The 23,667-nt window shown below is 44.0% G+C and overlaps 1 protein-coding gene and 1 long non-coding RNA gene across 4 annotated transcripts in view; one reads left to right on the forward strand and one right to left on the reverse strand.

Moving 5' to 3' along the window:
* The window catches only part of ZNF572 (zinc finger protein 572), a 33,591-nt gene extending 14,850 nt beyond the window's left edge, over positions 1–18,741 (forward strand). Inside the window, exons 4-7 of one of the 3 annotated variants that reach the window (XM_042923136.1) lie at positions 80–270; positions 9,191–9,305; positions 9,991–11,723; positions 17,901–18,741. In XM_042923136.1, the coding sequence (XP_042779070.1) occupies positions 9,227–9,305; positions 9,991–11,501 (1,590 nt within the window). In that variant the 5' untranslated portion in view covers positions 80–270; positions 9,191–9,226 and the 3' untranslated portion in view covers positions 11,502–11,723; positions 17,901–18,741. Of the gene's footprint in view, positions 1–79; positions 271–7,099; positions 7,205–9,075; positions 9,306–9,990; positions 11,724–17,900 lie in introns of those variants that run through there. The other 2 variants (XM_042923138.1, XM_042923137.1) reach the window with 2 other exon arrangements.
* Positions 18,742–22,135: 3,394 nt separating this feature from the next.
* LOC122210466 lies at positions 22,136–23,460 on the reverse strand. Its single transcript, XR_006198074.1, has 2 exons — positions 23,059–23,460; positions 22,136–22,415 (listed from the first exon to the last, which is right to left on the reverse strand). It is a non-coding gene; the product is annotated as an uncharacterized LOC122210466 (long non-coding RNA).
* Positions 23,461–23,667: the final 207 nt, after the last annotated feature.

Genomic DNA, 23,667 nt, shown 5'->3' on the forward strand with positions numbered 1-23,667 from the left:
GGAAATCCAGTGAATGAGTTCAAAAGCTTTAAAGATATCCTCTCACATTAAATAATTTCTTCTTCTTCTTTGTCTTTAGATGTGGAAGGGAGATGAAGAAAAAAGAAAACTCACTCATTCACTCAGTAAATATTTACTGAACTGTGAGGTACCATTTTCAATGCGTGGAATATAACAGTGATTGCATAGACAACTGCCTCAGAGTTGACCTGCTAGTCGGAGATGAAGACAATAAACAAAGAAACTAACAAGTATACAACGGAATGTCAGGTAACCATGAATGACTGGAGTGCAATCTCAAGACAGGGTAGCTGGGGAAGAAGGAGAGGGTGCCAGTTTTCCCGCTCCCAGTGTTAACTTTTCTAAATCTAAAGCTGTCCACCTTTGGCCAAAAAGCTTCGTCTCAGTCTTCTTTCTGGAACCTCCATAGGAAGAACTCTTTGAAACCCAAAGCAGCCCCTTCCTATGCTAAAGGACTTTAAATTATCCTCTCTCTTGGGATAGATGCAAGAGTGGCTCAATCAGTTAAGTGTCTGACTTTGGCTCAGGTCATGATCTCAATTTGTGCGTTCAAGCCCCGCGTTGGGCTCTGTGCTGACAGCTCAGAGCCTGGAGCCTGCTTCGGATTCTCTCTCTCTCTCTCTCTCTCTCTCTCTCGGTCTCTCAAATATAAATAAACATTTAAAAAAACCCAAACAAAAACAACTAGAAATAAGATTAAATACATTCCGAAAACTGACAAACAAAACCAAGATATGATACTTTCCCTCAAAAACAGATCTGACAGAGTCAGCTATAATATGAAGGGCTGGGACTACGTTGGTGTTTCTCTAGAGGACCCTACTAGCATTTGGGACAGGGCAACTTCTTAGTGTGCAGAATCTGCAATCCTACACTTTGTAGGGCATTGAGCACTTCTGTTCCTTGCTGTCCTAGTTTGCCAGGGCTTCTACAACTAAGTAGCACAGGCTGGGTGACTCAAACATCAGACGGTTCTGTCTCACCGTTCTGGAGGCTGGAAGCCCAAGACCAAGGTGTCACCAGGTCTGGTTTCTCCGGAGGCCTCTCTTCTGGGCTTGCGGATGGCTGTCTCTTTGCCGTGTCCTCACCACGGCCTTTTCTCTGTGCCTGCATATCCTCGGTATCTCCTCCTCTTCTCATCGGGAGATCAGTCCTATTGGATTAGCGTGACCAGTCCTATTGGATTACATTCGTGTGACCTCGTGTAACCTGAGTTACCTCCTTCGGGGCCCGTAAAGCCCCTTAAAGGAAATATTTTTCCAAATTTCCAAATACAGTCACATTGTGGGGTGAGGACTTCAGCATAGGAAATTTGGGAGGACACATTCAGGTCACAGTACTTGCCCACTAGCTACTGGTAGTTGTTTTATTTATTTATTTTAATGTTTATTTATTTTGAGAGAGATCGAGAGAGAGAGAGACAGAGCATGAGCAGGGGAGGGGCAGAGAGAGAGAGAGAGAGAGAGAGAGAGAGAGAATCTGAAACAGGCTCCAGGCTCTGAGCTGTCAGCACAGAGCCTGATGCGGGGCTTGAACTCATGAACCTCGAGATCATGACCTGAGCTGAAGTCGGATGCTTAACTGACTGAGCCACCCCAGCACCCATTTACTGGTAGCATTAACCAATGAGAACCAAAGATAACCCAAAACCCCCACATATTCTCAAATGTGTCCTAGAACTCTAAGAGGACTTCCCGTCCTACTGCTCTACAACATGGAGAATTTCCACATTTACTTGAAAGACTTACAAAGGACCGCTTGTCTGTCACTTTTGGCTATCATTTAAAACAATATTTTTTAACATTTATTTATTTTTGAGGGACAGAGACAGAGCATGAGTGGGGGAGGAACGGAGAGAGAGGGAGACACAAGATCCAAAGCAGTCTCCGGGTTCTGAGCTGTCCGCACAGAGCCACACGTGGGACTTGAACCCATGAACCATGAGGTCGTGACCTGAGCCTAAGTCCGACGCTTAACCAAATGAGCCACCCAGGTGCCCCTGTTTGTTTGTTTGTTTGTTTGTTTGTTTTAATTCAAGTTAGTTAACATACAGTGTAGTCTTGGCTACAGGGGGTGGTACCATATCTTATTTAGCTTGGTCCTGTAAAGAGCTAGCATTGCATCTGGCACTCAGTAGGAGCTTAGTAATGGTGAGGCGTGATGCCTTCTAAATTATTGACGTGCTTATGTGCATTTTACCTTTTGTCTCAGTTCACCTGAGCCATTCCTCTGCTTGGGGGAATGTCACTTGTTCCTGAGGGACTGTAAAAAGAGACAGACTGGGATAATACTTAGCTGTTGACCCTCAAAAATAAGATTTTGCTGCAAGACAATATGGCATTGTCTGCCAAGCTCTCGTCTTGAGAGAGGATAATTTAAAAAAACTTTTTTAATGTTTTATTTTGTTTTATTTTATTTTGAGAGAGAGAGAGAGAGAGAGTGAGCAGGAGGACAGCAGCAGGGAGGGACAGAGAGAGAGGGAGACACAGAATCTGAAGCAGGCTCCAGGCTCTGAGCCATCAGCACAGAGCCTGGTGCGGGACTCAAACCCACGAACTGTGAGATCATGATCGCAGCTGAAGTCGGACACTTAACCGACTGAGCCACCCTGTCACCCCTTGGCTATCATTTTTTGATGACAGGTAAGATGTTTCTCTGAGAGAGTGCCTTCTTAACTGACTCCAGTGGAAACCCAGAACATTACTTACGTTATTAGGTTAAGCTGGTGATGCCCGCTCTCTTTCAGAGCGTGCTGGCCCAAAGCAATACGCCATCGGGTACAGGCAGGTGGACCCAAAGCTGTTATTTATATATTGCCTGCCTAGACTGAATACATTTCTCACAAATGAATATCATAAAAATCAATAACATTCTGTCCTGAGATCTAATGTAGAAAGGATTTAATGAGAAAGTTAGAGGGAAGAAAAGTCTCAGGGAAGCTAACAGGTGAATTCTAGATAAAAGGAGAAAATAAAGCATGACCCTCCTGCCAAGCTGCAGGTATGATATTAAACACACTAACCAGGAAGACTTTTTGCATTTGATTTCCATATGAACACCAGCCCCACGTACTAAGTAGTTATAGTGCCAGGCACAGTAATGTGAACAGTCCATATATGCTATCATTTCATTGAATATTGTTAAAAGGCGATTGAAATATGTAGATCTTTCTGTAGCTCTTCATTCTTCCTCAACACCCTTACTGAACCTCAAATTTCCAAATGGTGTCCTCCTCTTCTAGACTCCTGTGTCATGTGAGACCAGTTTTGTAGGTTTTGACGGCTCTGTGACTCCAGGAGCTATCCCCAAGAACTGGAATTCTCCTCTGTAGCCAGGAATGAGGCCTGCCTCGTCTTGGCTTTTGCCTTCTGGAGGAAGATTGGCTTTCAGCAAGGTGGATGCCAAGACGAGGACATTTGAAGGCAACTAACCTTAGGGAAAATCTGTGGCCGAGGAGGAGAAGTGACCCTAAAATTCTAGAGAGTGATATCTGGCACTCAGGACAATACAGTCTCTCTTCCTCTTTGGTAATTAATTCCAAATGGTTCACGTTAGAGAGAGAATCCGTAATCCTCATAATCCTCTATTATGCCCAGGTTTATTCTTGTTAAACCTAATTGGTACAAATATCACTTTATGTTTGCACGAAGACCCTTTGAGATGATACAGGATTTGGTTGCTCTGCAGTCACTTACATTTTGCAACAGTCTCACCAAACAGCTGCCTCTAGGGCCACCTGCTGACACACTTTAGAATCTTGAGCATTTAATGTGATGAAGGAAAGAGCCATCCTGATCTATTATGAGAGAGGCACAATCTGGCCTCTGCTCTGTTGATCCCCTAAACTTGCTGTAGCACCAGAATCCAATCATCCTGGACGTTTCTTTCCCCTCCCAACCTCCACACCCACTTTCCCGCCCACCTACAGAAAAGATGCTGCAATCTCCTTGGTATCAGGCTCAACACAGGCAATCCTCTGTGTCGGTCATCGATGGCTCTTGGACATCTGATACTTTTGGTGCTCTGTGCCAGTCCATACTCTCTCCCTAAGCCAAGTTTCTACTCTGTTTGGCTCCATCCTGGAGGCGTTGAGTCAGGTGTAAAGGTACGTGGAACAGTGATGGTTGCAGTAACAATTCTGCAAAGTATATATATATATACTGCAAAGTATATATATATACTTCCAGGCCAAGTAATGCAGGGGGAATTGGAAAGGGGGATGATGAAGAGAAGAAAAGGATCTGCTGAGATCATCAGAAAGCCCACCACTGAAAGCAATCAAAATAATCCTCCTAGAACGCTGGGGAAGATGGGTATCACTGTACTTCAGTATGTTACTGAGGCTTAGGGAAATTCAATTTCTTGGTAAAGGGTCACATCTTGTGTGTGAGGCAAAGAATTTGCCGATTAGGCCATCACACTGGCCCTCACCACATAGCTTTGCACTACCTACCACTTAGCGATTCCACCATTTTAACCACCTTCTCTTTTGAAATGCAAATAACCTGCAAAGAATAAAACCTGACATTGGACAATTTAGTGCAAGCTGTTAGGATCACATCACCAGCTCAGTACTGTATTAGTCAGCTCAAGTAACGGAATACCGTAACAAAGTGCCATCGACTGGGTGGCTTAAACAACAGACATTTAGTTCCTCGTAGTTCTGGAGCCTGGAAGTTTGAGATCAGGGCACCAGAATGCTCGGCTTCTGGTGAGAGCTCTCTGCCTGGCTTGTGACAGCTGCTACTGTGTCCTCACATGGGGGAGACAGTGAGAGAGAGTGAGATCTTTGTGTCTCCTCTTTCTTTTTTTAGAGGTGGGGAGGGGCAGAGAGAGAGAAAGAGAGAGAGAGAGAGAGAGAGAGAGAATCCCACGCAGGCTCTGTGCCCAGTGCAGAGCCCAATGCGAGCTTGATCTCATAATCATGAGACTGTGTCCTGCGCCGAAATCAAGAGTCGGACGCTTAACTGACTGAGCCACCGAGGCGCCTCTGTTGTCTGTCTCTTCTTATAAGGGTACTAATCTTATCATGAGGGCCCCAGTCTCATGACCGCCTCTAAATGTAAATACCTCCCAAGGGCTCCGTTGCCGAATACCGTGACTTTGAAGGTTAGGGCTTCAACATACGAATTTTGAGGGGACACAATTCAGTAGACAGCAAGTACCAAGCCCCTCTCTCAGACACAGGAGGACTTGGGGCTGCTTAGTCTATTCCAGTACTGCCCGCTTCAGACATTTCTTTTTTTTTTTTTTTAATTTTTTTTTTAAACATTTATTTATTTTTGAGACAGAGAGAGACAGAGCATGACAGAGCATGAACGGGGGAGGGGCAGAGAGAGAGGGAGACACAGAATCAGAAGCAGGCTCCAGGCTCCGAGCCATCAGCCCAGAGCCTGACGCGGGGCTCGAACTCACGGACTGCAAGATCGTGACCTGAGCCGAAGTCGGACGCTCAACCGACTGAGCCACCCAGGCGCCCCCAGACATTTCTTAAGTGAATACTAAAGCCCTATGGTTTAAACAACTGTGAGTAAGGAGCGCTGTAATGTGAGACAGTAAACACTCCCAGTTGCAACTGTTATTCTTATTGATACTGATGCCTGGAGACATCCATGGCTGGGGGAGGGCAGAAACCCCTTCTAGTGCCCCAAGTCAGCCAGTGGGGGGTGGGGGTGGGGGGTGGGGGGTGGTGGGGCGAGCGGGCAATCTATCCCAACTCCTGTTCAGGGTGACTCTCTCAGGAAGTCAACAGCAGACGACATTAACTATTTGTTGAATAAATGAGTGAAAAAGCAAAGGAAACAAGGGAAATGGAAGGAGAAATCAAAGGACTTGATGGATTTTCCCAGCTTCACAATAGGGTATATCCCCATTGCCTTCCAGGCCTTGTATCCCAGCAGTTTATTTAAGCCTTCAATACTCAAAGGCTCCTACTATGTGCTCTGTGCTCAGAATGTAAGAGTGAGACAGGATTCTGTCTCAGCTCACCTGCTGACCTGGGGGTTAGATATCTACCCAGCCTACTACAATAAGACAATATGGTGAGCAAATTCACTCATTTTTTATTTTTATTTTTTTCAACCTTTTTTATTTATTTCTGGGACAGAGAGAGACAGAGCATGAACGGGGGAGGGGCAGAGAGAGAGGGAGACACAGAATCGGAAACAGGCTCCAGGCTCCGAGCCATCAGCCCAGAGCCTGACGCGGGGCTCGAACTCACGGACCGCGAGATCGTGACCTGGCTGAAGTCGGACGCTTAACCGACTGCGCCACCCAGGCGCCCCAGATTCACTCATTTTTAAACTGGGTTAAAACGTCAGTGGGAAGCCATAAAATGGCAACATTGCCAGTACAAAGGAAAAAAAAAAGCCGAAGAACTATTTTGGGATGGAAGTGGTAGAATTGAGAGGTTAGTTGATAGTGTAAGGACTTCAAGAAGGCAGGAAGGAAAGTGAGTAGCAGTAAAGGGCTCGTTTTAAATGTGAAGGACGAATCCACTGTTGTAACAGGAGGGAAGAAAGAGAGTGGCCTGGGGCGCAGACATAAGTAGATTTGTAGGCTTGAATGGGGGAGATGCAGGGATTGCCTTCCATTTTCTCTGTAATGGAATGCTAGGGTCTAGGTGCTTCTCTGAGGGTTATTAATAGTGGTGCCTTGTAAACTAATTGTTTTATATGTGGGTGGATGCCCCAGCTGTCCAAGTGTTTCACAGGTGGCTATATATATAGCCACCTATATATATATATCCCTGTGCCAACAAAAACAACAGGAGCTTAATAAATGCTCCATTCATTTTTCTTCTGATGATGATAAACCCAGTGATGCCCTGAAGGGAAAGAATTCGTTCCGATGGGACCCCCTATTATAAGGCGCCTGACAAGTGTGAGGTTTGAGAATCAAGCAAACAAAGGACAGCTCGAGGGAAGGAAATCCACCAGCACGCCCCTTCTGGGCCGGGACCTTAAGCGTTAAGACCAACGAGAGCTGGTCATCCCTAGTTCCTAGAGAGGCTCCCGCACAGCCGGCCGGGGGGAGGGGGCTAGGGTAACTTCCTGTTTCTGTCTTCCGGGCTCGAGAGTTTAGGACCCTGGGTTGGTGGGGTCAGGAGGAGCTGGGGGCTACTTGCTCCGGGACAGCTGGGCCTGCTGGGGTGCTGGGCGCCTTGTGTGTGGCCCCCAGAACAGTGAGTTCCTCCCCGGGGGTAGGGAGCCGAGGGCTGCGGGCAGGAGGAGTGGCCACTGCAGCACCCAGGCTGCAGTGTACGCCCGGAGAGGGATCCCGCGGCTGCGAGGGGCCGAGGCCCAGCGTCTCCCCGCCGCACCGGCCACCGCGCCGCCCTCGCCTCCCTCGCCTGCCGGGTCCCTTAAAGGAGCTTGTTGATCTGGCCTCCTGGAACTTCATCCCACAGTGCACCCAGCGTCTGCCCCTTGCCAACGGTTCTTAAAGCTAAGCTGCAGGCAGTGCGTTTTCTTTGGAAGATTTTCTAATCTAAAGCATGGCCCCATCCTAAGCCCGTCTGCTTCTAGGACAGTGCAAACAGCCCTTCTCTGTGGCGTGACATCTAAGGGACAGCCTTGTAATACCATTTCTGGCCTGTATACCGTTTGCTTAACCGACTGAGCCACCCAGGTGCCCTTCCCTGTATACCATTTGCTACCGTTTTGCTGAGCCAGTGCTGGGGGCCCCTACTACCAGAGTTAATAGTTTCTTAGCAGGGAAAATGGTGCACGGGTTTCTGTTCCCCAGCCTCTTACTTCGTTTGTAAAGACCTTGGTGGAAATCTGTAACTCAGACAGCAAAACATACTACTCCATTTGAACAATTTTTCCTTTTAGGTGTATGGGGTGCCCCCCTTCCCTACTCAAACGCTAGGGCTATTTGTAATTTAGACCAGTTTCACCTCTTCCTGTAACAAATCCCTGGTTGCTGAGGACGCTTAGAGAATGCTCCTCTGTTTGGTATCATGTCTAGAGATACAAATCTAAAAAAAAACAAACACAGTGTTTTCCAAAATAAAGGTCCTCTTTGAGATTGTAGTTTGGGATCACACCTAGCTCTGCTTCCTGCTGTAGTTTTATTGTAATAGGTAAACGAGTGTGCACTTATCCAAACAGGCTTGGGGCTGAATCCTACTCTACCACCTACTTGTTGTGTGACCTTGGGAAAGTCTCTTAATGTCTTTTTTGTTCACCTATAATAACATGCTGGTAATTGTTCATACACCTCCAAGGGCTATTGTGGAAATTACATGAGAGATATTATGTGTAAAGTATTTAGCTCAGTGCCTGGCACATAATAGGCAGTGGCAAGGTGAAAATTAATACCATTTTTTTGTTTTCCGTATGTGTGCCTTTGTGCATCCCAATTCTAGGCTCTTGTTTTTCCTGAATTGTGCTGTTGTTTATATCCTGAAATGGATTCCAAGCCCATCGAAACCTGTCTTCCAGTGATAGATCACATTTTCCAGTCTCTTAAAGTAGGTCAAGAATTGTAGTTGGCTCCAGGAGATAAAGTTTAGGCTAAAAGGGATATTGTGATTATGATAGACTGAGAAAGTGAGTCACGGAAGAATTCATTAGCTTCCCTTTTATATTTAGGGGTTATTGGCTATAATTTTTCTAGCCCTCCTTTGTCCCAACTTATTTGATTTTATTTATTTATTTTTACCGGTTATAGAAATTCATTCTTTTGAAATTGAACTTCAAAGGTTTCATCCTTCTGTCAAGGGCCAGCTTCTTTCTAAACAGAGTACTTTCTCTTTAACTGCTCCTTATACCTGCATATTGATTTTTTGAAGTCTTGTTACCTTTTCCAAAAAAACTACTTTGTGTTTTCAATTAAAAGTGTTTCTAAACCCTGAGTGGACAATGATATTAGTATTCATTCTAGTTTTGAAGCTTGATGCTCGGACTTAGACTTTAATGTGATTTAACTTTTTTTTTTTTTTTTATTTCCTCGGAAAAAGTAAATTGGGCTAACCTTTAATTCTAAACACTTGCATCTGAGGTGAAATTTTTCTAAAAGGACTTCTAAAGACCATGTTGTTTTTTTCAGTCTGGTCCACAGAACAGTCTGTAACCGCAATTGGTATATTGCAATGGTTGGGAAGCAAGGAAGAAGAATACGTCACAGCGAAGGCCTGCAAACATAACCTGTTTCCCTTCCACAGGATTTCTGACCCCAAACTTGGCTGTGCCCACCACTGATGGAGCAAGAGCAAAGACTGTTGATCTCAGATTCTAGTGGCTTCACGGAGAGGGAGAGTTTGAAAAGCCCTTTTCCAGGTGAGGGATTGAGAAGATCATCCGAATCCATTGGAAAGTCAGAGAAGTTGTGCCATAGAGTGTGTAGAGAGAACAGGGCATTTGCATGGGACAGACTTTAGTTTGATTCCTGCTCTGTTGCTTACAAGCTATGTTAATTAACCTTTACAGCCTCTCTTCTCATCTTGAAGAAAAATGCATAATATCTTGTCTCATGGTTTCTTGGGATTAATGAGATACTATATGGCACACTATTGTTCTTAATAAATAGCAGGTACCATTGTTCTTTCTGTGTTTTCTTAGATTTTAACTAAAGTATTGTTTTCACCTTAGAATGTGTCTTATTCAGTTTCTCCCCTATTCAGATCCCCTTTTTTCTTGTAAGTCTTCCAGAATGAAGCTTAATGAGGTGTTTTTTTTTAAGATGACTATCCCCCCTTGGCAATTACTAACAACTATTTAAATACTTCATTAGTGCTGTTACTGAGCACAGAAAATTCACCTGCTTCTAATGAGCACTTAAAGAACTAGCTTTAAAACTAGCTTTAAAAACTTTAAAAAAAAAAAAAAACCAAAACTTTTTTTTTAACGTAAAAGAATTTATGAGATTTTACTTTGTTATTCTCTCTCTTCCATTGCATTTCAGAATTTCCTTCCTCTGGTAGAGATTAGGGAATATGTTTAGAATATTTGTTTATTCTTACAGGAGATGCAAGTAAGAATCATTTGGAAACTGTACGACACAATAACGCCAAGGCAGATAAAGAGAGCGCCTCAAAACGGTCTAAGAGAGATGGCCCACAAAATTGTAAGCATGAGGATATAGAAGAAAGTCCATTGATGTGGTCCCAAGGCAATGAGATCTGGTGCAGTGATTCCTGTGAGAAGGATGGCAAGTCAGAGAATCAGGGAAATTCTGCAGGAGAAGAAGAAGAAAAACCCAGTCACTGGGGATGGGCTCCCGGGGAACGCCGCAGTGCCTCTGTCCAGCAGAATTCGACCTCCAGGGACAAACCCTACAAGTGTGCTGAATGTTGGAAAAGCTTCAATAACAGCTCTCATTTGCGTATTCACCAGAGGACGCACTCAGGAGAAAAACCTTATAAATGCTCTGAGTGTGGGAAATGCTTCAGTAACAGCTCTCACCTGATTCAGCACCTGAGGACACACACAGGAGAGAAGCCCTACCAGTGTGGCGAGTGTGGGAAAAGCTTCAGCAATACCTCCCATCTAATCATTCACGAGAGGACTCACACGGGAGAGAAACCCTATAAATGTCCCGAGTGTGGGAAGAGCTTTAGTAGCAGCTCCCACCTTATTCAGCACCACAGGTCGCATACCGGCGAGAAGCCCTACGAATGTCCCGTGTGTGGGAAATGCTTCAGCCACAGCTATGTCCTCATAGAACATCAGAGGATTCACACGGGAGAAAAACCTTATACGTGTCCTGACTGTGGAAAGAGTTTTAGTCAGAGTTCTAGCCTGATTCGCCACCAGCGGACGCACACGGGAGAGAAGCCCTACAAGTGTCTCGAGTGCGGGAAAAGCTTCGGTTGCAATTCGACTCTCATAAAGCACCAGAGGATTCACACAGGAGAAAAACCGTATCAGTGTACAGAATGCGGCAAGAGCTTCAGTCGAAGCTCGAACCTAATCGCACACCGGAAAACACACGCAGGAGAGAAGCCCTGTGAAAGTCCCGAATATGAAGAAAGTTTGAATCGGAACTGCAGTGCGATAGAAGAGTGTGGACTCCAGCCTGGGGAGAAACCCTACAAGTGTTGCGAGTGCGGAAAGCGTTTCGGTCTCAGCTCCCATCTCATTAGACACCAGAGAACACACACAGGAGAGAAGCCGTACAGGTGCTCGGAGTGTTGGAAAACTTTCAGCCAGAGTTCCACCCTGGTGATTCACCAGAGGACGCACACGGGAGAGAGACCTTATAAGTGTCCCGACTGTGGCGAAGGCTTCAGCCAGAGCTTTAATCTCATCAGGCACCGGAGGACTCACGTGGGAGAGAAACCTTACAAATGCACCGACTGTGACAAGTGCTTCAGCAGAAGTGCCTATCTCACTCAGCATCGGAAGATGCACCTAGAAAAGTCTTTCGAGTCTCCCGAAGTCAATGGTTTTCCTCCTGGGTGGACTTGGAAAAACTGTCCAGGGGAAATGGCCCTCATCTCTTCCTTTTCAGTCCCACGTCCATCTTCCTCTTGAGTCCCAAAGCCCGTTTATTATTATTATTATTATTATTTCTTTTCTTGCTGGATCATTACAGTTAAGGTGTTGCTACAGAGTTTCTTTGGTTTGTTTGCCATAATGTCTGGAAAAAGTCAAGCTCCCAGGTTGGAGGATGGGAAGGCCCTGATCACCAGCTCATCGTATCTGCCCAGTGGGAGATGCTTCCAACGATGGAGAAGAAATGTTTTTTGATTTAAGGTAAGATTGGAATAGCTTCAAAAGAAAACATAAAGAGAAATTCCGGGAATAAGGACACCCGAGAGCTTGAAGCCAAGCTAGCCCTTGAATTTCCCTATTTCCTCTCGCCTGAGTGGGTGGCAGTAATTCATTATTGGCCTCAGGGAGTTATCCACAGAAAGATTCGTTTTGAACAAATAATGTGATTCTCTGGCTGTTTTGGTGGGTCTTAAGAAAAGACTCAGTTTTCTAAACACATTTTTATTTGCTGAAAATGAACTTTCATAGTATTTAGAACTACACCGGCTAATCCCGTAGCCACTAGTCACCTGTGGCTACTTAAATAAATTTATAGTAAGATTAAATGACATTTAAAATCTGGTTCCTTAGTGGCACTAACTACGTGCCAAGCACTCAGTAGCCACATGTGACTGGTGGCTGCTGTATTGAATGTCATATAGAGTTTGTTCTTTCAAGATTATCATTCTTCACAGACTCATGAAGATTTCCTATGAGACTGTAGGAAATGTGCTATGAGGTTTCTGCTCCAAAGGAATTGCAACATAGACTAGAAATGGGATAGAGTTTTTAAGGCACTCCGTCTAGAGATTGGCCATTCTAATGCTTGTATGTCTTCTGTTCAACCATCTTGGTAATCTAGTGATACGATCCTGTTGTCTTGGCCAAAACCAGATTAAGAGGTAGAATTCTTAAATTTTGTTAATAAACTTTGGGCAAATAGGGACTCCTGGGTGGCTGTGTTGGTTAAGCATCCAACTCTTGGTTTTGGCTCAGGTCATGATCTCACAGTTTGGTGAGTTTGAGCCCCACACTGAGCTTCTGCGCTTACCACGTGGAGCCTGCTTGGAATTCTCTCTCTCTCCCTCTCTCTCTGCCCCCATCCCCACTTGTGATGTCTCTGTCTCTTGCAGAAATAATGAACTTTAAACAAAAATGAAAAAAGATTTTTGACAAAGTCTTTTCCCTTCAGTTTTCTCATTATGTAATTCCTGGTTGGATCAGAAACTGGGTTCTTTTTCTAATATTTAACCCCCTGAATCTGAGCCAATGTGCAGGGACAGTGTGCCATTGGAGACCGAGATTCCTTACTTCCAGTCTTGACAGTTTTCTTTTGCCTCTTGACTTATGGGATGTATGGATCCTCCCTGTTCGCCTGTCCAATGGAAATGATGTTTTGTAAAGTAATAAGTTATTTTTTATGCTCCTAACCCCTACTTTTTTTTTTTTTACTGCCAGTTCAAGGAGTAGAAAGTCGGGACTCCTAAGTTGGTCAGGATTTCTGGTCTCATTTTTAGATTCAAAATATATTTTATGAAGGCTGTCTATAGAGATCCAGATTAGGAATGCGGAGCCAGAAGAGGCCAGTTAGGGCTGCTGCAGATGCAGAAGGCTGTAGCTGGTAGGTCACGGAATTGCACGGGGATTCTTTCTTCTTTCATGATTGTGGTCGTATGCCTGACACTGGGGAGTCCGTTAAGTCTTTTCGCGTTGTTACAAGATTAAAAAATACAGCAAAAGTCAACAAAAGACTTAAGAAGCATTTGGGGTGATTTTTCTGCTTTCAAGAAGGGGGAGAACATTAAGTATCGTTGGCTTTTATATGATCTTCCTCTAAGCATCTTTTCACCTTTGTATGTTAGGTGGTATTGTCCAAATTGTCTTAAACTCTAATATCTGAGGGCAAGTGTTTACAGTATTTTACGACAGACGACTCAAAGTTTGATTAACGTTTGAGAATGAAATTTGGGCATTTGCTGTTGAGGCCGAAATCCAGTCGCAAGGCAGTAGCTGTCGGAGCGGTACCCAGTCATCCATTACATTGTGTGTGGCCAGTAATCGCTCCTAACCTGCGTCCTCATCTGTAAAGCAGAGGTAATGCCTGCCTTGCAGGGTTTCTGTAAGGATTAAGTAAATGTTTGCAAAGCAGCTAGCACAGTGCTTAAAATATTAACGAGGTCTAAATACATGGTAATTAGTTATTATTAATTGAAATAAATAGAAAAATGTCCTCCACACATTTTCAGAAGTAGTAATGGAAGCCGTACCCATCCTCCTTGTGAATTCTTAATGACCAACCTCAGGAACCCTGACGAATCAGGTTTTGTAAAAGCACAAGACTGTAGAGTGTTTCAATTTTGCAGACTTTTGAAGAACGCTTTTATGTGATTCGACTTACTGAATATTTTTGTTGTTCTTGAAACAAAGGATTCAGCGTAAGTCAGGAAAGAACAATATAGCAAGTTCAATGTAAGTTAATTTGTGTCTGAAGACATTAACAGGTAGAGTTTATGTCCTATTAGCATCATTGACTCTGTTTTATGAGTACCCACAATTACATAAAACCTATTTCACAAACCTCAGTGTCTATAGAAACATAGATGTTCACATTTTAGATGAATTAAGATGGGGTCTGCTCCATGAAGAAAACAATTTAGCAAGAATCCTTATCTCTTTCGATTGAAAACTAGGAACACAGAGGAGAGATTTGTTACTTATGAGAACATAATAGTAAATTTAATCATATTTGATGCCTGTATCTCAATTTCATTAATCAGCAAATGGGTTTTTTATTTAGCTCCCCAAGAAGTAAATATTCTGTATTCCTTATTTGTTTTGCCAGCAAAAAGAATTCTGCACCTGAGTAAATAAAGCGTTCTTATTTAAGTGATTTGTTTCATAGTTCCTTTTTAACTAAAGAGAAGACTCTTCTATTCATTTTCCTACTCAGAGAAAGGCCTTATATTTTTTTCCCTATGTCAACACATAGGCTCACAAGTGTCGTGGGGAATGCAGTCCCTAGCTGCTGTAGAGTCTGCCAGAAGGCATACAAGCAATAAGTGTCTTACCATAGTGCCCGAGCTGAAGGTTTGCTCCCATCATTCCAGGCCATCCAAGCTGGATCTGCCAAATGAGCCTTGTCCTTAGTGCTCTACATGTTTGTTTCCTCATTGATGGTGAGAGGTAGTGGAATATGGCTTGTGACGGTTGCCCCTCATGCACTGGTCCAATATATTCCATCTCTGCCAGTCTCTCACTTTCTGAAATCATGGTCGTGACAAAACCGATTGCTTCTTTATTCTGTATTTGAGTTTATGTAATTCCTTTCGAGCGGTATGATCATTCACTCAGCAAAAATTTGCCTGATGCCCAATATGTGTGCAGCAGGAGTTGAAATGATGGCGGGAGGGGCAAACGTATGGATAGACTGATAGGAAAATGTGCAGCTTTTCAGGTGACTACTTTCTCCTTGCCAACTCTTGAACCACAACTTACGCTGAACCCTCCATCTTCAAATCTAATAATTTGATAATCGAAGGAGCTAGAAATAACTATATAGTAAAATGGGCTAGGTTTGCTCTGTGAAAGCACAAGTGCTTTGTACAGAGTGGCGCTCAGTAGTTCTGAGTGGGTATCATATGCTTATATGTTTTATGCTAATGCCCAGGAATATGCCCTTCCAGGATATGCCTTCCCATTAGACTGTCCACTCCCTGAGTGCAGAGAACAGATTTCATTTCTGTAATCCCAGTGCCCGACACAAAGCCTGGCATGTGAAGTGTTTAGTGGTTTTGGATGAAAGGCATTCGCCAATGGTGAAGTTTACTGGAATAGGCTGTACAGTCTCAGCGTGCCCCAGGTCCCTTCGACATCATTACTCGTCCAGTCCACGGAGTCTGGGCTAGCTCGCAAGTGAAAGTGACAGGCCTGGGAAGCTGGGTCTGTCCTTCACGCTAACCCCTAGAGGACCCTCAATTGTCCCAATTGTTCCGAAGCCTATGGAGGGAAGACCTGGGCTTTTAAATTCACACTGTCCAGGACAGGTTCAGAGTCTGTTTCACATTCATGTTTCAATCACTTTGTACTCTGTTCTTAGCTTGTAAGATTTAGTAAGCAGTGAGTGAGGTGAGGTGCCTGGCATATTCTAGGTGTTAAGAAAATACTGTCATTCTTCCCTGCCCACCCTCATTTTCTCATAATTTTGCTAAGGATAGGCAAATGCACAGAAATTAATCACTGCTTGAATTGGTTATTTCTAGGTTTCTAAAATAAAGCTATTAATAACATTTAGCTCATGGGTTTGTGGGGAGGATCAGTGAGATACTGTATGTAATGTGCTTATTAGCATTGCTAATACCTCAGTGTTAGCTGATCTGTGATAAAGTGGCTGTATACAACCGTGGGTCTTTGAATCATCTTTGAAGGTAGCCCCAGAGACATGGGTGTCCCCTGGGGCCACAAAAATGGTGCAGTCCTTTTGTTGTCTACCCCATGGACACGAAGGGGTATGACTACACACTAGGAGTGTGTAGCAAGCTGAGTGTGTAGGCTAACAATGTAGCACATCATTATTTTATGGCAGCTCTGTGGGCAACTACTGCCTTTTTCTATTTAAAAATTGCCTTTCCTTTCATTCCCCATCTCTTTTATTTCATTTTTATTCTCTTTTACTTCTCTTTGGCCCTAACCTCTTCTGCCTTGTCCTTGCATATTCTTTTTCTCGCCCCACATGTTGATTTATTTTTGAGAGAGAGAGAGTGCAAGTGGGGGAGGGACAGAGAGAGAGGGGCAGGATTCCAAGTAGGCGCTGACAGCAGAGAGCCTGCTGCAGGGCTTGAACCCACAAACTCTGAGATCATGACCTGAGCTGAAGTCGGACGCTTAACCGACTGAGCCATCCAGACGTCCCTTTCCTTACATATTCTAACCCAAACTTAGGCTTTTTCTACCCTTTATTTCGTTTCCCTTTCTTCCCTCTCCTCTCTTCCCCTCCCAGTGAAGTAGGAATGAGGTCAAAGCTAAAGATGGTCCAAACACTTGGTTATAAAGATCCAGATGGAAACATGATGCTTGGCAATCATGACTTCATGGGATGTAGCCACTTACAAGCAGAGGTAGCTTGAAAGTGCTAAGTTGGTGAGGTTTGTGATCTAACATTGCATGGCTGGTAAAATCAGTAGATATCCTAGGATCTGACACTGGGAGGGATGATGTGTAAGCTTTCGTTGAAAAAGGATCATGATTAATTTCGAGTCCTGTTAAGTCATGTGGATAAATAGTCAGATTAAAGAAAATACTAGTTGATTAGACTGACAAACACAGGTGTAAGATTTCCCCCTTAAAATAATAGCATACTCTCTAATTATTAAAGTAATACTTATTGCTGAATGTAAAATATACAGAGAAGTATAAAGTAGGAAATGATGTAAAAGTATGAAGACCAAAAGAAAAATGGCCCGTAATCATTTTTTCCAGAGATCACTCACCACAAAAGTTCTGAGATCTTTCCCAATAACTTGTTTTCTAAGCATATATCTGAATAAATGTTAAAAAAAATTGGATCATGTGGGGAGTGTGTGTGTGTGTGTGTGTGTGTGTGTGTGTGTATAGTATTGTGTCTTGATTTCCTAATCTTATTGTCAGTTTACTTGTTTTAATGATTATGATGTTTTTAATGACTTCATAAAAATAGACTGAATAATTATTAACAATAACAATTCAGTTCTGAATTGTTGGATGTTGGTGGATGTTTATAGTATTTCTAGCTGTTTGCTATTAAAAAGAACACTGTTGTGAACAAGGTTTTTTTGGTTGTTGTTTTGGTATTGTAGTTATGATTGTTTGTTTTGCTTTTTGTTGGTACACAAATTTTACTTTACATCTCAAATTATTTCCTCAGAGTGAATTCCTAGCAGTGACGTTATTGAGTCAAAGGACATAGAAGTTTTTATTTTTATTATTTATTTATTTTTGAGAGAGAGAGAGAGAGAGAGAGTGTTGAGCTGAGCCTTGGAAGGGCAGAGAGAGAGGGAGACATTGAATCTGAAGCAGGCTCCAGGCTCCAAGCTGTCAGCACAGAGCCCAACGTAGGGCTCAAACCCATGAACTGCAAGATCATGACTTGAGCTGAAGTTGGATGCTTAACTGGCATAAAAGTTTTTAAAGGCATATTACTAATCCCTTTCCAGAACTATCTATCAATTTCAATTGCGCAGTGAAATAATTTTGTTAAACACCTTTTGGGGGTGGGGGGGGAAGGAAACCATGTAATTCAGTTCAAGGCCAGTATATTTAAATGTTGGAAACCTCTTTTAAGGTAGTTTGTTTTCCTTCTTCTTTTTTCTTTTCTTTCTTTTTTTTTTTTTAAACCCCTCTTTGCCTCTCTTGGGTTCGGATCAGCTGAGAGTCACTTTGGGATGAGTGATTCTAAGAACTATTTGGATTTTTCCTCGCGCGGCCTCAGGCCTGATTCCAGTAGAGGGCGCTGGAAGCTGCTCGGAGACCCAGGGATGTGGCCTGAGGCCCAGAGCCTGGGAGAACCCAGAGGAAAACTGGTTGATGAAACGGCTGGCTACTTAGCTCACTGTCTCCTGTCACCTGGTTCAGACAATGAAGTGCACCCCAAATCTAGGAGACGAAGGTAAATTCAGGTTTGGTAAATGGAGAAGTATCTTTGTGTTTGTAAAATTGATGCTGAGGAAAAAGCACATTGGAAACTTAGGAAGATACCAAGTTATACTGCTCAGAAGACTAGAATCCTCATCTTTCCCATCCTGCTGTCATCACTAATTCAGTGAAAAACTTGTCAGCTGCAGGGATTGATGTTTTACTAAGGGAAAAAACAGCCATACTGCGGGGGTTGGGGGATGTAAGGTGTGGTCATTGCCATTACCAGAGGTTATACCTGGTTACTCCTAATTCTTCAGACCTCAGCTTAAACGTAACCTCCTCTAGTAGGCACTCCTTGACCCCTAGGCCAGTTTATATCTTGTTACCCTCCAGTGCAACATGTACTTGCTCGTTTTTGGACACGTATCACATCCTTAATTACCTGTATGCTGCTGTCTTCTCTGTTAAACTCTGAACCCCCAAATGACAAGTACTGTGTCTGTTCACTGCTTTACTCCCAACACCAAGCACAGTGCCTGACACAAAGTAGACACTTGATCCCCATGTATTACATTGAATTACATTGATGTATACTCCTTTTAAGTTTATTTTGAGAGAGAGAGCAAGCAGGGGAAGGGCAGAAAGAGTGAGAGAGAGAGAATCCCAAGCAGGCTCTTCATTGTCCGCACAGAGCCCTATGTCGGGCTTGATCTCGTGAACATGAGGTCATGATCATGAGATCAAGAGTCAGACGCTTAACCAATTGAGCCACCCAGATGCTCAGAATATTGATGTATATTCTTAATCATGGCTTTATGAGCAGTACTAAGAATAAAAAGAAAATGAAAAAAAGTTCCAAATTCCAACTAGAATTTGCAAAAGATTACATAAGCACTGAGGGGATGCAGAACAAGTAAATGACTGACATTAAAAGTCTTTTGGGGGGCGCCTGGGTGGCTCAGTTAGTGAAGGGTCCGACTCTTGATTTCGGCTCAGGTCATGATCGCTCGGTTTGTGAGATTGAGCCCTTTGTGGGGATCTGCCCTGACAGTGCAGAGCCTGCTTGGGATTCTTTCTGCCCCTTCCCAACACATGGGCCTGCATTCTCTCTGTCAAAATAAATAAATATTAAAAAAATTATTTAAAAAGATTTTTAAAAAGTCTTTATGGGGGCGCTGGGTGGCTCAGACGGTTAAGTGTCCAACTCTTGATCTCAGCTCAGGTCATGATCTCATGGTTTGTGAGATCGAGCGCCGAGTCAGGCTCTGAGCTGACAGTGTAGCTCCTGCTTGGGAGTCTCTCTCTCCCTCTGTCTCTGCCTCTCTCAAAATAAATAAACTTAAAAAAGATTTTCTCCCTCTGCCCCTCTCCTTCACTTGCACTCTCTCTCTAAAGTAAAAAAAATAAAGTCTTTATGGACAGGTTGGATGGTGAGCAAGTAGCTTTAGAGGGTTTTGATCTAATGTGTTACAAACAAAAACATAAATGAAAAAGAAATTGCTCAGTTTGGTACCCCAAAAAAGAGGGGATATAAAATGAAGAAAGGAAAGATTGTACTTAATACGTTGAAAAAATGCTTACTGTATACCAAGTGCTGAGTATACAACTATGAATAAGACAAGGTCCTGGCCTTAAGGAGTTGAATCTCTTGAAAAAGTTATATGTAAATTGACAATTACGAATCGGTGACTGCTAAGGCAAAGAGGTGGAGTTATAAAAAGACATGATGATTAATGTGGGTCTTGGGGCGCCTGAGTGGCTCATTTGGTTAAGCGTCCGACTCTTGATTTCGGCTCAGGTCATGATCTCAAGGTTCGTGAGTCTGAGCCCCAAGTCAGGCTCTGTGCTAAGCAGTGCGGATCATGCTTGGGATTCTCCCTCCCTCCCTCTGCCCCTCCCCTGCTCTCTCTCTTAAAATCAATAAATACACAGAAAAAATCTTTAATCTGGGTCTTTAAGAATGGATAATTGAAGAAAGAAGGGCAAGGCTTTTTCTTGAATTGAGAATGACACTTGAAAAGGCACAAGTCTAGTCCTGACATGCCAAACTTAGGCCAACAAGAAGAGGTGGCAAGAACAAATGTGCTCTTTGTTTTAATAACTAGATCTTTGTAGGGCGAGAAAAAAATGCATTCTAGTCAAACAATCCCGGATTCCTGAACCAGATTTTCTGGGCTTGGATTCAGGCTCTGCTGCTTACTAGCTGTGTGACCACTTTTCTGTACATCGTTCCTTATCTGTAGCATGGGGCTAAAAACAGTACCTTCCTCATAGTATGGTTGTGAGGACAAAATGAGCTAATATATGAAAAAAGCATTTAGAACGCTGACTATAAGTATCAGCTCTTGTCATGACTACGAAGTATTTTTTTTACACAAATCTAACATGGCACTTTATTAAAAAGAATGATACACTCTGATGAAGTTTTTCTGAAGAATGGAAGGCTGATTCACCATCATCAACTTTGTTAATGTAAGATTTCACTACACTAAATTCACTACATGAACAGAGTAATATGTACATACCAGTATATGCTAAAAAGATTTGATTGTTAAAACTTTAATGGAGAAGTTATAAGCAATTGCAAACATCCTATTGAAGACTGAAACAATAGAAATAATCCCACTGAAGTCAAGAAAATGAAAAAAAGAATCAGGAGGCATACATATTAGAAAGTGAGCCAATCCTAGGCCTACCTGTGCTCAAATCTGCTCCTGAAATACCTCACGCTTTGCTGTGCATCATAGGTAGGCCAGTCCCTGTGGGCTGCGTTTCCCAAACTTTCTTTTCAACTGGTGGCCAGCTAAACCCAACAGGTGAGAGACCACTGGTGGGTGACGGGGCCAAGCGAGGGGAAACAAGGTATTTCTCCCATTTCCTCTCAGCCTCCTACAGCCTCTCTGGCCACAGCTAAGCCTCCTCCATGACTTCTGCACCAGACAGGTCCCCCATGCTTTCAGTTTCTTTGGGGTTACCCTGGTCCCCAAGGTGTAGTAACACCGCCTCTTCCTGATTACAGAGTATTTTTCATGGAGTTTATTCTAGTTTATTACTTTCTCCTAGTAAGTGGCTGATTTTGTGTCATATTTCATTGCCTTAGCTTCAGGCCTGAGTGACAGATTTTTTAAAAAAATAATTATTTTTTGAGCACACGCAAGTGGGGGAGAGGGGCAGAGGGAGAATCTTTTTTTTTTTTTTTTTTTTTAAGTTTATTTATTTGGCAGGGGGGAGGAGCAGAGAGAGAAGGAGAGAGGGAATCCCAAGCAGGTTCCATGCCACCAGTGCAGAGGCTGATGTGGGGTTCCAGCCCAGGAACCATGAGATCATGACCTGAGCCGAAGTCTGATGCCTAACTGAGCCACCTAGGTGTCCCAAAAGAGAGTATCTTAAGCAGGCTCCAGGCTTAGCTTGGAGACATGGCTCAATCTCAAGACCTTGGGATCATGACCTGTGCCGAAATTGAGTTGGGCACTCGACTGAGGCACCTAGGTGCCCCAGTGTTTTGTTTTTGAATAAGCAGAGCCATGCCAAGATTCAAACATAGTTAAATGATGGTTGGCTACTTGATAAGAAAAAAAATCCACTTATGCTAAATTTCAAGTAGAGGGTAAGCAAGTAACATCCTGATGATACTGAATTCTCATTTGTAAGAGCTGCTAGAGCATTCTATCATGTTAGCAATATAGGAACCACAAGCAGTTTACTGAAGAATTGTCTTTAGGAAAACGATTTCCCACACATTAAATTGATTTTCTTGAGTCTTTTTCTTGAGTCTTTGTATATTTCAAACAGCCAAATTTGTTGATACCAGTGAGGGTTGTTGTCAGGGAAAGAATTAAAGTCTTGGTTTTATAATGGAGGATTGTTAAAGCAGTAACTGATAATTAAGAGTGATTATTGAGGAGCACAAGATTTGGAGGCCAGGAGTTTAACTCTTGGTTTCATCAGTTATCTGCTGTGATCTGACCAAGCCACTTAACCTCTTTGTTTCATTTTTGTTATTTGAGGGTTAAATAATGAAAGTATTTTGACACGTAATTACTTTTATTAGCACATAAAACATATATTTGGGGTGGAAAATGGGGACAGTTGCCATACTTTATTAAACTCAGCAAAGAGTTACAGGATTGCAAAGATTAGATTTCATGAAGATATGAAATCTCTAGAGGTTGACTCTCTCTAGAGGTTGACTGACTTTTGTCTTGTCCAAGGTCACAAAGGTGGTGACAGCGAGAACAGAGGTCTCCACATTCCGGTCACTTGGTCTTCCTGCTGTGCCATTATCATTCATCACCCATTCATTCACTAAATACATTTTTATGGAAGATAAAAACGGAGCTTAAAACGTTGTGCTAGGTGTCGCTGATTCTGATTTATCAGAGGGAGATCCTTCCCTTATAGGGACTAGTGGGTAAGGCTCAACCACTGCATCAGAGATTGGGTCAATAAAAATATAACCAATTTAGGAGACAGATGACAATACAGCCGTGCTCCAAGGGGCAGAAACAGAAAGGATTTGTACATTAACTGTGGGGTTTAAGGTATAGGGCGAGCCGACGCAATGGTCTCAGCCCTGAATGAATTCCAGGGAGGTCCAACGTTTCGGAACAAAGGCCATCTCTCACACTGCAACTCTTGCACATGTTTTTGTTTCCCCTGTAATGCTTGTCCTGGACACAATTCATGTAACTCCCGAGGCCTTGCCTAGCCCCCTCCAGGCCGAGGCGGAGGCGAAGGGAAGGACTGCCTCGGGTTCTGGGGTTGCCTGTTGCACCCCCACTCTCGGAGCACTTACGACACACCTGTACTTTACTTCTTTGCCCGAGGACCTCCCCCCTCCGCGTTTCTGATCTCCAGAGAACAGGGGCTACGAACACCAGAGCATCTTTAGGCTGAGCGCAGTGACTACTACGCAGTGCCTGACAATTTTGGGTGAAGGAAGAAACACCTGGCACGTCCTCTTCTCCTTCCTTCTTCGGGCAAACATCTGCCTAACTCGTTCTTCCAGAAGTTCGGCTTGAACGTCACGTTCTCCACGCACCGGTTTCCACCGCCCTCTACACACACTAGGCGTGGGAGAGAAAGGACCCCCGGGCCTGACACATAGTAAGCGCTCAATACACGATCGGGGGACGAATGGCGGAACTCCAGGCAGCGGCTTCCCCGGAACAAACTCCACCTCTTCTCCGGTAGGACCCCAGCTGCCGGGGCGGGGCGGCGGGCAAACTGACCGCGGAACCCAGGGCTCGACCGCCTCCGCCCCTGTGGAGCCAGCGGCTGCCTCACCCTCCGCCCACCGGGCGGCAGGCCCCCAGCTCACGCCCCCGCCTCACACCACGCAACATCGCCCTAGCGCCTCACCCGGCGACGCCGCGCCGGCCGCGCCGCCCGCGATTGGCCAAACGCCGCATAGCGCCATCTCGGCCTACCGCGCGGTGCGCCCCCTCATTGGCCAACGGCGGCGGAGGGCGGGGCGGGCGCATTGGGCGCGCAGGGCGGGGCGGGCTCTGGTCTTGCGCCCCGCCTCCTGGTCCTCGCCTGGGCGGAGCCCCTCGGC

This window comes from Panthera leo, chromosome F2, assembly GCF_018350215.1.
Source record: "Panthera leo isolate Ple1 chromosome F2, P.leo_Ple1_pat1.1, whole genome shotgun sequence".
NCBI classification, from domain to species: Eukaryota; Metazoa; Chordata; class Mammalia; order Carnivora; family Felidae; genus Panthera; species Panthera leo.